The 13,099-nt window shown below is 39.3% G+C and overlaps 1 protein-coding gene across 3 annotated transcripts in view; it reads left to right on the top strand.

The window, feature by feature from the left end:
* The window catches only part of LRRIQ1 (leucine rich repeats and IQ motif containing 1), a 170,989-nt gene that overhangs the window by 134,161 nt on the left and 23,729 nt on the right, over positions 1-13,099 (top strand). For all 3 annotated transcript variants that reach the window (XR_009461631.1, XM_019480959.2, XM_059726137.1), the window contains exons 25-26: positions 1,555-1,615; positions 11,150-11,270. Coding sequence is in view for 2 of the 3 variants with exons in the window: in XM_019480959.2 (XP_019336504.1) it covers positions 1,555-1,615; positions 11,150-11,270 (182 nt within the window). In the remaining variant the exon portion in view is untranslated. The remainder of the gene's footprint in view (positions 1-1,554; positions 1,616-11,149; positions 11,271-13,099) is intronic.

A 13,099-nucleotide genomic window follows, 5' to 3' on the forward strand; every position in this document is an offset into this window, starting at 1 on the left:
TTTTCCACATTTCTTGATTTTTCTAAATTCTGTGTATCAAATGAATAAGTAGAAGAATAAACTGCCACAAATGTATTATATTTTTAGAAAACATGTATTTTTAATGCAGTCAATTAGGTTCCTCTGGGCATGTCTACATGTGCCATTAGGAGGCAGCAATAAACTGTGGAGCTTAATTCTCCACAGTGTTGCTCCTGGGATGCTGCCAGACACGTCTGCACGTGCTTCCAAACCACAACATGTTGAGCTGGGTCACAGCATCCATCCTCACAGCAGGAAGCCAAGGAGTCAGCCTGCCAGTCCAGGGCTGCTTCGATAAAGTGCACTGTGCTGCCGAGGGGCTGGCTGGGGCATGAAGGTGCTTCAGCGCAGGGCTATGTGGCAGGCAGTCCCGGCACTGAAGCACCCTCATGCCCCAACCAGCCAGTCAGCATTTACACGTGCATTGCTGCACACAAAAAACTCCATAGCAGAGTAGTACTTGTATTTGCAAGTACTATCCTGCTGCAGAGTTTATTCATTTTGTGCACCCCAGTAGGGCTGCACGTGTAGACACTGACACATTTACCGTGCAATTAGTCAACTGCACAGTAAACGTCTCATGTAGACACCCCCTCCAGGCATTTATGATTGTTCACTGCTTTTAGTTCACACATTTTGCAGAGGAATGTGGAATGATTTTCAAACATAAGAAAATATAGTAATTTAAGGAAGGAGTTTTAAAATGTTATTAAGTTACCTTTGCAGATATGTGCAGTATATTAGTATTTAGACTGACATTTGTGAAGATCATTTAGAAATTTTAGATATTTTCTTTCTGGTCCTACTGCTGAAGTGAGTGGCAAAACTTCCATTGATATGGCAACATGATTAGGTACAGTGCAAAAAAACAGCTGATTGATGTATCTAACTGAAAACAACTTGATTGCTCCAAAAAGTAAATCTAACAACCGATTTGATACAATCTTGCAATTACAAGACTGAACCACAGCCCACTGAAGTTAGTAGAAGCCTTTTCATTTTTTTTCCAAAGGATTTTGGATTGGGCTATAGTGGCCTCATCTACATGAAATTCTGACTCTGTGGTAGCTCGTTACTACTGTGCAGTAGTGTCAAATGCCACAAAACGCAACATGATGCTACTATGCAGTAGTAATGAGCTACTGCACAGTCAGTATCACCAAAAAGCCATTAGGCGACGCTACTGCATAGTAACTTGTGTATGTAAGTACTAAATGATTGTGCAGTAACAACTGTGAAGTCAGTCTCAAGTAGACACAGCCAGTTTGTACTAATTAATATGTATAAAGTCCAGTCTTTCCAGTGACTGGCTGATTTCCTTATTGAGAATTAACATATTTAAAATACCTTCAACATATGCTTTAAACATAGAAATATGTTAAATAAATTGACTGTGTTTAGCTAGCTGTATTGTTTTCTCTCTTGAGCAAGATTATTCCCAAAAGCTCCTAGAGAAATATCTTAATTATTTTAGTTCAGTCAGTGTACTTAAGCTCTTACTGAAATATTTGTTCTCTTTAAATCGCCATACAGCAACCGCTTCTTGCCGGATTTAAACCCAGAAGTATGCAATGGTGGGCGCGTTCAGCTTGTGGTAAGGCATGTTTTTCAATGCAGAATTTTAAAGAATCCCAACTAATATTTTCAATTATGTGCATGATGTGAAAAACTAGTATAAAGTTTGTCTCCTTGGACAGAAGTCCTTAACTTAGATCCTAATCTTCTATTCAGACTCTTATGGGTGGATATGACAGAATACCACTGAGGACCACGAGGTTAGATACGGGCACAAGTTTACTTGCCCAGCCAGATATAGAGTATAATTTTAAATTGAAAATGTATATATCTTTCTTTAGGATTTTAAAAATAAAAATAGATTCATTCCATTTCATACCCAAATAAGTTTGTGATATTTATTTTGATTATATATATTTAGATATTCTTAAATTCACCTCTAAACAGTTAGAGACAACTGTTTGTCTAATCTTCTCTTACAAAACATCCAAGGCTGGGGAACCCAGTACATCTTGAGGTAGTCTGCTCCAATGCTTAACTGACCTTAGCAACACCAGGGATGTCATCCTCCTGCTTTACTCAGCCTTAGTGAGGCTGCAGTTTGGAGTACTGCATCCAGTTTTGGGCCCCCCACTTCAGGAGGGATGTGGATAAGCTTGAGAAAGTCCAGAGGAGAGCCACCCATATGATCCAAGGCCAAGAGTGCAAGCCTTATGAGTAGAGGCTGAGGGACATGGAACTCTTCAGCCTGGTGAAGAGAAGGCTCACGGGGGACTTGGTGGCTGCCTGTTAGGGTTATATGAAGTTTCAGTTGCTGATTCGATTCTGTCAAGATTTGGCCACTTTCGGTGGCTGAATTTCCAAATCCAAATCAAATCAGGAGACCCTTTAATTTCTCTGAATTAAATCAAAACACTCTGAATCGATCCGGAAAGATTCAATGATTCGGACAAAGACTCAGCTGTAATTGTTTTTTCTACATACCTCAAGGTACCAGACGGCTTGTGAATGCTGAGACGGTGGGGCAGATGGAGCATCCCACTGGAGCGTGAGGGCCATCAGGCCCAGCAGCAGACCTGGAAGTAGACCAGAAGCACTTCCGGTCCACTTCTGGGTCTGCTGGGAAGCACGCCCATCACGCCTGGCTCAGCAACTGGTGCCTCCTGGGTCTGGGAGGGCACTCGGGGTCCCCCCCGTGGCCAATCACTGAGCTGGGGGGGGGGCGCGGTGGCGGACCCAGAAGTGGACCAGAAGTACTTCCGGTCCACTTCTGGGTTCACCGCCGAGCACACGAGGGTCCCCCCACACTCCTGTGGGATGCTCCATCCACCCCTCCATCATAGTGTTCATGAGCTGTGCCTGGTACCTTGAGGTATGTAGAAAAAACATTTAAAGCAGAAATATGTCTTTGGCTGAATCACTGATTCTCTGAATCAGCATCAAATTTTTAGGTTCGGCTGAACCGAATCGGGGACAGTGATCTGAATCAACTAATCGAATCACTCTCCCGGATTTGGACCAAATCCAAATCCAGTACAGCCTGTTTTGCACACCCCTACTGCCTATAAGTATATAAGCGGGGTACATCAGGATCTAGGAGAACGCTTGTTTACCAGGGTTTACCAAGGGATAACTAGGTCTAACAGCCACAAACTTCTAGAAGGCCAATTCAGACTCAATATAAGGAAAAACTTCTTCACAGTCTGAGTGTCCAAGGTCTGGAATAGACTGTCCCCAGAGGCGGTGCAAGCACCTATTCTGGACTCATTCAAAAGACATTTGGATGTTTATCTTGCTGGGATCATTTGATCCCGGCAGGCTTCCTGCCTCTGGCAGGGGGGCTGGACTCGATTATCTCATGAGGTCCCTTCCAGCCCCTAATGTCTATGAAAACCATATAAGGTCTTTGTTGTCACTGTGTTGGTCTAAGGACCTAGGCAGACAAAGTTCTTTGGGTAGATGTGATATCTTTTATTAGACCAACTAAACAGTTGGAAAATTTCTTCTTTGTAAGCTTTCAGGCACAAACACCCTTCTTCAGGCATAACTAACCGTATAGTGAAAAAGTCCATCCTAATATCCAACCCAAATTTCCCTTGTTTAAAGACCTTTACTCCTAGATCTGCCCCTTACAGCTACAGAGTAATTTATTTCTGATATCTTTATTTGAAAACTCATGTTAGATAGATCCCCCAGTCTTCTTTTCTCCAGACTAAAATAATCCCAGTTTTTCCAATTTCTTCTTGTAAGTCGTGTTTCCTAGACCGGTCATATTTTTGCGAGAAAAAGTCTGAGTATCAAGAAGCATCTAGATGTTCCTCTGCTGTCAACATTGTGACAGATGTAATGATGCCTCTGATTTGTAATTTTACTTCAGTCAAATATGATTTGACAATTTACAGCCACTCTAGCAAATATTTTTGATGATGTAATTGTAAGTGGTGGGAGCAAAGTACCGAAAATGTTGTGACACAAACCACTATATATATATAGGTTAGCATTACACGGAAGTTTTAGCATAGTATTTACACGGTTTCTTTTTGAAAATATTCATTGCAATATTTAATATTTATTGCCAGTGTCTCTCCTTTATGTACATATTTATCCATATTTGTCTGAGATGAAACAAAAAACAAAGGATTCCAAAATTACCTTTAACAATTATATTCCAAAACATTTCTGCTTTTGATTTAATCAACTAGAACCAAAACATACGTACATATAAATAGTATGTGTGTGTGCAACAGAGCACCCGTGCACTGTTACTATCAGGGTCCTGAGCGGCAGCCAGGCAGCCCACAGCTGCTTGTTGTGCTAATCAAGCAGAGTTGCCTGATTGGGGAACAGGGCCCAACTGGAGTATATATATGACTGGGTCCCTGAACTGCAGGGCAGCAGTGTGCTGCCACCAGCCAAGGTGGTGACATCCAGCTGAGCTGCTGTCTGGAACATCTGGGAGGTAAGGGCTGGAGCTATGGGGAAGGAGGAGACCCCATGGTCCTGGGCATGACCTAAAACTGTACCCTGGAAAGGGTGGCCTGGTGGAGCTACCTGTGACAGGGTAGCTCCCCAGAAATACCAGGCCAGTTACATCCCCGGTGAAAGGCAGGTAGGGGCACCTGAAAAACCCAGCCCCATATTCCTTGTGGGTTTGATCTGGACAAGGGGAGCCCAGGCTCACTGCGAGCACTGAAGCAGGGCCCAGGTCAGTGGAGGGACCTGTGGTAGCAACCAGTCTTGCAGGAGAGCCAGGGTGCATTAGGGAGCTGGGAATTAGGCTCCAGGGGGGAGGTGCCCTGAGCCTTGGGGAGCAATTAGGGAAGTTCCTGGGCAAAGAGATATGGGGTAACTTAGCGCAGTGGGACGGGGCTTGGAGCCCTAGTCCTGTAGTGAGGGTCTTGGAGCCTGAGGTGAGCAGTCTGGGGCCCAGAGAGGGAATGGAGCCAAGAGACACTTGGAGCCCAAGGACAGCGCTGGGTCATGGCCTGGGGACAGGGCTTGGAGCCCAACAATGGGGCTTGGAGCTGGGAGAGGCTTGAAGCTTAGGGATGGGGCTTGGAGCCCAAGTACAGGGCCTGGAGCCTGAGGCTGGGGCTTGTAGGCCCAAAGATAGGGCTAGGAGCCTGGCATATATAGAGCAGGGGATAAGGCCAGGCGTGAGGCCAGGATAGAGAACCCAGTATGAGGGCACTGGGATCCCAACCTCCATGAGACTCCAGAGATCAGATCCCAGTACTAGCTAGCTGGAGGAAACATCTGTGAGGCATGGGGCACATCAAGGGGAGGTCAGAGCATGTACAGAGTCCCTTGTCATCAGGGCAGGTAAAGGGCAGCCTCCTGCCTGATTAACATCTGATAATCTGGAACATCAAGGCATGGCAGGAGGGTCATTTGCCCAGAAACAAGTGGGCGGGCCTAAATTGAGATCTTCCCTGGGATGCCCACTTGTTACAGCGTGTATAAAGAATGTTAATATTTGTTTATAGATGTTGTTATAGTAATGAAAAGAGCACAAGGATTCTTAAAGCACTGGAAATTATAATGCAGATAATATTGAAAATATATAATCATTAATCATTTTTAATAATGCTAATGGAAATTTGACATCATTACATTGTCGCAGAGTGTATCTCTCAAAACTAAGGTAATTTAAGGTAAGTTTAATTTTCTCCTCTCCCCCCACTTTCCTTCTCAAAATTTGAATGAGACAGTTTTTTTAAACAACTTTTTGGGTATTTGGGTTCTTTTTGCCATTTGTGAGTGCAATGATAATCTCACATACCTGAAAAATGCATAAAATGAGATCCTCTGAATGTGAATTGACATAGTGTCATTGACATAAATTAACTCTCTTGAATTACTCCTAATATGTAGCTCATAGTCTACAAAGATAAAAACCTACTGTCGTATGCACGTCATGTACAATTGATGCATAAATGAGTTTTGCAGAACCAGGATGATATCTCAGATGGCTCTGTTTGTGTTCATTTGTTTGCGTACATATTTATTTAGCTTGTATGCTGCCATTCCCAAGAAATGCCCAGGGCAGTTTACAATAGGCGAACAAATAACTTATAAAACAGGAACATGAACAACAGAACAAAACAACTTAAAAGGCAACTAGAGGATCAATATAATACAGAACCCCCCTAAACAAGATCCCAGCTCAGCTTTGTTTGCTAAATGCCTGCCCAAATAGGAAGGTCTTACAGCTCTTCTGAAAGATGTCCAGGCTTGGGCTCTGGCAGGCATCAAGGGGAAGGGAATTCCAGAGCTGAGGAGCAACTGCTGAAAACAGTTTCCCACATACTTTTCCCAGGCAGACTTAGTATATTGATGCTATTTGCAGGATGTTACTCCTAGCTAATCTTAGGGATCAGAATGGGGCATAAGGGAAAAGGTAATCCCTTAGATACATAGGACCCAGACCATTTCGAATCCTAGACCAGCACCTTGAATTTTGCCCAGAAAACTTGTGGAAGCCAGTCAGACTCTGGATCACTGGAGTTACATGCTTCCAGTGACCCATTCCTGTCAGAAGGCATGCCACTGTGTTCTGCACCAGCTGCAGCTTGCAGACAGTCTTCAAGGGCTGCCCCACATAGAGCACATTTCACTAGTCTACCTGCAGCCCTGTGCTAAAAAAACCTGAGGCTGCAGTGCCTGGTCATATGAGAAATAGTGGTAGAGATATTGGTGACACGTTGCGGGGCACAGGGGAGCATGCCCTCCCCCCAGATTTCTATACCAACAGTGGGGCACGGGCACGTGACTTCAGCCTGGCTGGAGCCAAGGCCCAGCAACCACCAACATTGGGGCATGGTGCTCTAGGTGAAGATGATTGACTAAAGTCATGAGCACAGTCTCTGTGCTATATCCAGACAAGGATCCAGGAATCTGATAGCATCCAGATGCACCTGGGCAACCACCCATTCAAAGACTTTCCTCAAAATGGGGAGGTTGGAGACAAGGTGATAACTGGCTGGAGAGTTAGCATCAAACAATGGTTTCTTGAGTAGGGACCAGACAATTGCAGACTTAAGAATATGCAATTCCCTTCCCCCGCCACATAGGAGGCATTAGCAACTCCTGCCATCTGTGGCCCCAGGCTCTGCCATTGGCTTAAACAAGCCCCAGGAACTTGATCCAAAGAACTAAAGCAACATAAAGAAGCTAGAAAAGCCCCTTGTTATCCGTGGCAGACACGGTTCTTTGGGTAAATCCAATATCTGTTATTAGACCAACTCAAATAGTTGGAAAAATTCTTCTCTGCAAGCTTTCGGATACAGATACCCTTTGTCAGGTTGGCACATGAACATCAGAATAGTCAGAGGCTCTCCTTTAAGCACCTTCTCACAAGCTCTAGCATAAGGTGTGAATGTAAAGATGGAAATGGCATGTTAGGAGCAGACAACACTGCAGTCTCGCAAAGGAGAGCCTAGAAAAGCTTTTGTTATATAGCCTCCCGTTGCAGTATAAATTGTGCAAGGGAGACACATTAGTCCTTCAGTAACCCAAACTGAAGATAATCCAGGGTAGCCATCTTAACCTACTTTTTATATTCTATGTTCTGTCTATTAATGGCCCAGCACAAATGTTTACCCTCAAATTCTGTCAATATTGTACACTGATGTTAGTCTAAAAAAAACAGGTAACCAAACAAAGGGAAAATTACATACGTATAATTGCATACATAATTATACATATGTATAATTGCAATTTATATATAATGTTAATGGTTTATAAACCATTCTGCTATCGTTCTTATTTTCAACTGAGGTAATGTCAAAATGTTCAAGACAGTTTCCAAAAATTGAGGAAGACACAACATCCCCAGAGGATGCGCAAAGCAGAGGCTCTCTGAGACAGTGTAGGCAAGCAGGAATATAGAGAATTGGACTGACAATTCAGAGCCAGTAATTCTCTATTCTGTCATTGACTTGTTGAGTAACCATAGGCAAATCGTTTAATCTCTTTCTTCCTTAGTTTTACCATTTGTAAAATTGTTGTAAAAATACTGACCTTTTTGTTTCCTTTGTAAAGCACTTTGAAATCTATTAATAAAAAGCTGTTGGACTCTATGACTTTAGATGGCTATGATTATTATTTTGGGGTAGAATCTTAAACAGGCATTATACCAAGCTGAAATGGTTTATAAACCATTAACATTATATATAAATTGCAATTATACATATGTAATTTTCTATAAATGTATATACACGTAGGTAGATATAAATAGTATATACTAAGCAGTTTTGTCCACAAAATACTTTGCAATCCCACAGCAAAAACAGCAGAGATTTTGTGGTGCGCCCACATAACTGGCAGTGCTATAAGATTGTCACAGCTTATGCCACATAATTACACAGCTGCTCCACATAAACATATTAGACAGGAAAATGCAATGGAAGGTCTCATAAAATAGAAAACGGAATAAAATGTATCTCTAATGCTGCAAACAGTGTGCGTATATGTAATGAAATAATGATGTGGTTTGTACACATTATTGACTGTAAAATACAGTTAAAAAATATTTACATTAGTTTTCCTAGATTTTGATTGTTAAAATTTGAATATATTACGTATGTTTTTATAATCCAGTTCAGTTCAAAGCTGTAAAATCAGAACCAAAAATAAGTTAACGTTTAGCAGCATTCAAAATGACACAGGAAGGAGAAATGTAGGCACGCTCAAAGAGAACAAACATGTGCATTCAAAAAAAGAAAAGCAGCACATGCAAATTCTGTCATCTCCTACATATTCAGAAAAAAAAGATGTTGCTACTGTGTCTTACACTGGTAGATAATAATATAGTGCCTCATAGTATGCCCTGATTTGTATTTAACTCTTGATTCTGTGTAAGAGAATTAAAATGACTTTTCTTTTTCAGGATTTCATTTTAAGATGAACCTTTAAAAACCTTATTACAGAGTGTACTATAGCTATGAGCTATAAAATCCTTCAACAGTGACATTTCTGCCCATTCCATGAATGTACAAAGCTTTTTTTCTGATAAAATATTATCCTTAAACATCATAATAAAAATTAAATCTCAGGATGATGAAATGTATCAGTTTACTAGTTAAGGCTACTCAAAGTCTTTGAGAGAGAGTGAAGAGTAAGCCACTAATTCAGCAAAGTCCTTAAGCATATGTCTAATGCTAAGCACATGAAGAGTTCACTGACATCCACTATATTACCTACATTTATAGAACTTTTTTTTTAATCTTAGAAGATCACAAAGTGTCTTACTGGTTTAATAAAGTAATAAATATACAATTCAACAGTTGCGTTCAGTACAGGTAGACATTCCTATTGGGTGAAATTAATTTCCAGTTAATTTTAAAAGACTTTTTTATAGCAGGAGTGTCAAATGTATGGCCAACAAGCTGGAAGTCACCTGCAGAGCCCTTTAATCCAACTCCTGGTGCTGCCCTATGGACCAACACACTATGCTGGACCAGCCCTGCACTGCATGCGGCACTCACTGGGCCTGGGTTCCAGGCTGCGCTGCCTGCAACATTTGCTGAGGCTGAGTCCCATGTGTGCTGGATCAGGCATGAGGGCAGGGGCCTATGGACCTGATGAGTTAGGTACCCCTACTTGACAGGAATAAGACTAAAACTGAAATACAGAGAGTTAAATATTCTGTCACTTGTTCAGTTGAAATGCTTTATACTTTTGTTCTTAAAAATTCTGATAAAATGTTAAAATGTGTTGGATTTCTGCTTCAGTTTTAAACCTGAGCTATTGGATTCCAAGAGAATATTTCCATTGACTTCTGAAAATTTTGAATTTGGCCTTTCCTGAAGTTTGGATCAAATTTGGCACAGTAGTTAGTGAGTTTTTAATTTTTTATATTATTTTAACAAAGTATACTTTGCTGTGATTTATTTTAGCTGGTATAGCAACAAATATCATTAATAGTTATAAATCCAGTTAAAAAATTGCCCTGGCTTACTCATTTAATATTACTGGAACCTTTAGCTTTGCCATTTTTGAGCCAAAATTAACCTTGTGAAAATTCCATTTTTGCCATTGGGAAACAGTCCAGTATGTGTGAAGTGAAAATATGAATGATCTATCAACCCTGTTTAATTTGAATCCCTGTACGTATCAGAATGACTGAGCTATGTATGTAAACTGAAGGAAGACAGCCTAATTTTCAAAGATATTGATCTCCTGTAATTTCTGTCAGTTTTAACATACCCCTCTAAATAAGGCCAAAAATAACCATTTTTTTGCAGTGGAAAAGTGAAACAACATGCAGATCATTGTAATACTATCAGTTAAGAAAAGATTGTGTATTAAAGTTACCAGGACAGCTACCAGCCAGCGGAAAATTATTTTGAACTTCAAGTTAGAAGCAGTCTTAATGAGTACCTGTGAGTTCACAATCCCAAGAGTAATATCTGTGGAACAGGGTATCTTCCGGGTCATTGTTTCTACACCATGCTTCACAAATTCCCGAGATCTGAAACCCCCTTCTAAAGCAACAGTTACATTTTCAATTCTATTTTGTTTTATATAGTTTTATATACCATCCCCACCATCAGCATATACAATCATTGCATTTTAGAAGATTATAATTAATATAAAACTCTTACCTAAAGTATAATTTAAATGCTTTCTGATGGGTATGGTTAAGTAGCAAACAGCTAAAAGATTAAATTACTTACTGGATGCTTGATTGATAGAACTGATACTTGCCCTGGATAAAACATAAATGTTGCAGAAAATAATCCAGTATGACATTTCTGGCATTCAGCTATGACTTAAATTATAGGCTGGTCAGTAAATGATCTTAAGCTGTTTAAGGTTTCATCAGCTGTCTGCAAGATTTATTTTCTTCAAAATTACTGTACTAAAATGTTTTCTTTTGTTGTTGTACTGACTCAGATCACAAACCACAATTTTAAGATCGGCTCTTATTTACAAAAATGCCTTGACATAGTGCATTTGTTCAGCCTAGGCAGCAATAAAGGATTGTGGTATCATTTTGAAGAAGGTTGTTTGACAGAGCCTGTTTGTTTATTTGGGGTAATGTGAGCTGCATTCAGAAAATGTCATATTTTGTTTCATGATTGTGTACATTCTCTCCCACTGCTCTCAGGCAAGCCCTGTAAGTAGAGAAGACACAGATTTAGACCTTGTTTCCATGACCAGTGGAAGTGCTTTGACTCAGAACAGAGAAAAAAATAATCAGGCTCACAGACACTCAGCAGGATCTTCAAGTAAGTTGTGGTTTCTTTCAATATTCACTTTAAAAATTACTTTAAAATGAGTTGGTGGAACTGCATGTCTAACTAAGTTCTCATATAAACAGGGGTAGCATACCAGCCTCCCAGATTTCTAGTAATGTGTATACTTGTTTACTACCTACCTGCAACTTTCACTTGTATTTTACATATTTATATATAAAAGCTTAAATCAGTTGAAAAATTAACATGATTAGATTTTTTTCTTTAATTCCCTGGTGAGCTATACTAAATCTTTTGTTCATTCATTTCCTAGAAAAAAAATAATGTATTTCTATCTCTTAATTATAAAAGCAGTTGTATACTCCATTTTTTTTTCTTACTTCCCTAAAAGTTAACTAAATATTTAGGAAAATTTATTATATACAAAAAATAAGTTCTAGTACATGTTTCCAAATCAAATCACATACTGAACTGAAATCATGTCCTGAGTTAGATGTTGTAAGTAATGACTATTGCATTCTAGTTACACAGTGGCAAGTGGTTCTTTTAAATTTTAGAAAAACTAATACTATGTTAATGTCACAGAAATACACTGAATAATTGATACCTGAGAGAAGTGATCTAATAATTATTTGAAAAGCTTAAAAAGTATGAATTTTACTAAGCTTAAACTTTTTCTTCTTGTAGTAAATCTAATTAACAAAAACTGGGAAAACATCTGTCAGAGTACATTCTATGTTATTTATATTTTTATTCAATTGTTGGAAAATGTGATTTTTTTTTTCCAGAAGTGAATGAACTCAGAAACACTAAATGACATAAGAGGAAGTACAAAAAGTATTAAATGACCTAGACAGATTTGTGCAGGTCACTAGTATTATATATGTGGTGGAGTTTTATTTCTGATTGTTCATATCAAAGTAAAATAGCCTATTTCAACAAGAACAATCATAGCTGATTACTGGCATCAGTTATTTTGATCAAATCTTTAGCTATTGCTATGATTATTGATTAATTTAAATGAAAATTGAACCTATAAGTGAAAAATCAAGTAAATGAAATTCCTAAAGGAAAAGCAGATACAAAAGCATACGTAATTTTCTTTATCTAGATTTTGCTTAAATATTTGTTTTAGCTTTTAAAATAAGGTGAACTGAAGGTAGAACACAGCTAGTGTTAAAATCCACTGTCAGCAAAAAAAACCCATCAGTGACTCTAATCCTGTGCCTACGTCAATGGTAAGAAGTCCAAATAACATGATATGGAATAGGATTGAACCCAGTATTTTCATTGGTATACAATGTGAAAAACTCTTAATAGTTGTCCATAAAATCATGTTCATGCATTTGTGTATTTTATCTGCAATTCTATGCAATATTTCATTATTATACATATCCTAAATAATACAGATGTATGAATCTCAAATGATACATAATAATAGTATATTAATATACTTTATATATTAAATATATAAATATATTGTGTATTAATATTATAACAAACCTATTTTTCCACCCATAAAAGTTTAAATGTTCCCTTGCTTCAACCCCAGAAATGGCAGCCTTTTCATGGCATAAAAGTTCATAGTAAACAGTTTGTGTTTTGTTCATTATAACAGCAAAGTGCCTTGGCATCCTTTGGAATGAAAACATGAAGATGATATTGTTGCAGTCAGTAATGTTAGTTAATATAGAGGGGTTTTTATAACTGACCAAGTAAACATGTTAGTTTAAAAAAAATGAGATGCATCTGATGTTAAAAGAAAGTCTAGCAGGCAACTGCCAGCACGGATGCCAGCGTTTGACACTTGAAGGCATTTTGCTTGGCACATGCCTTGGGAGGGGCCAAGACTGCACTGCCAC

The sequence above is a fragment of the Alligator mississippiensis genome, chromosome 4, assembly GCF_030867095.1.
Source record: "Alligator mississippiensis isolate rAllMis1 chromosome 4, rAllMis1, whole genome shotgun sequence".
Lineage (NCBI taxonomy): Eukaryota > Metazoa > Chordata > Crocodylia > Alligatoridae > Alligator > Alligator mississippiensis.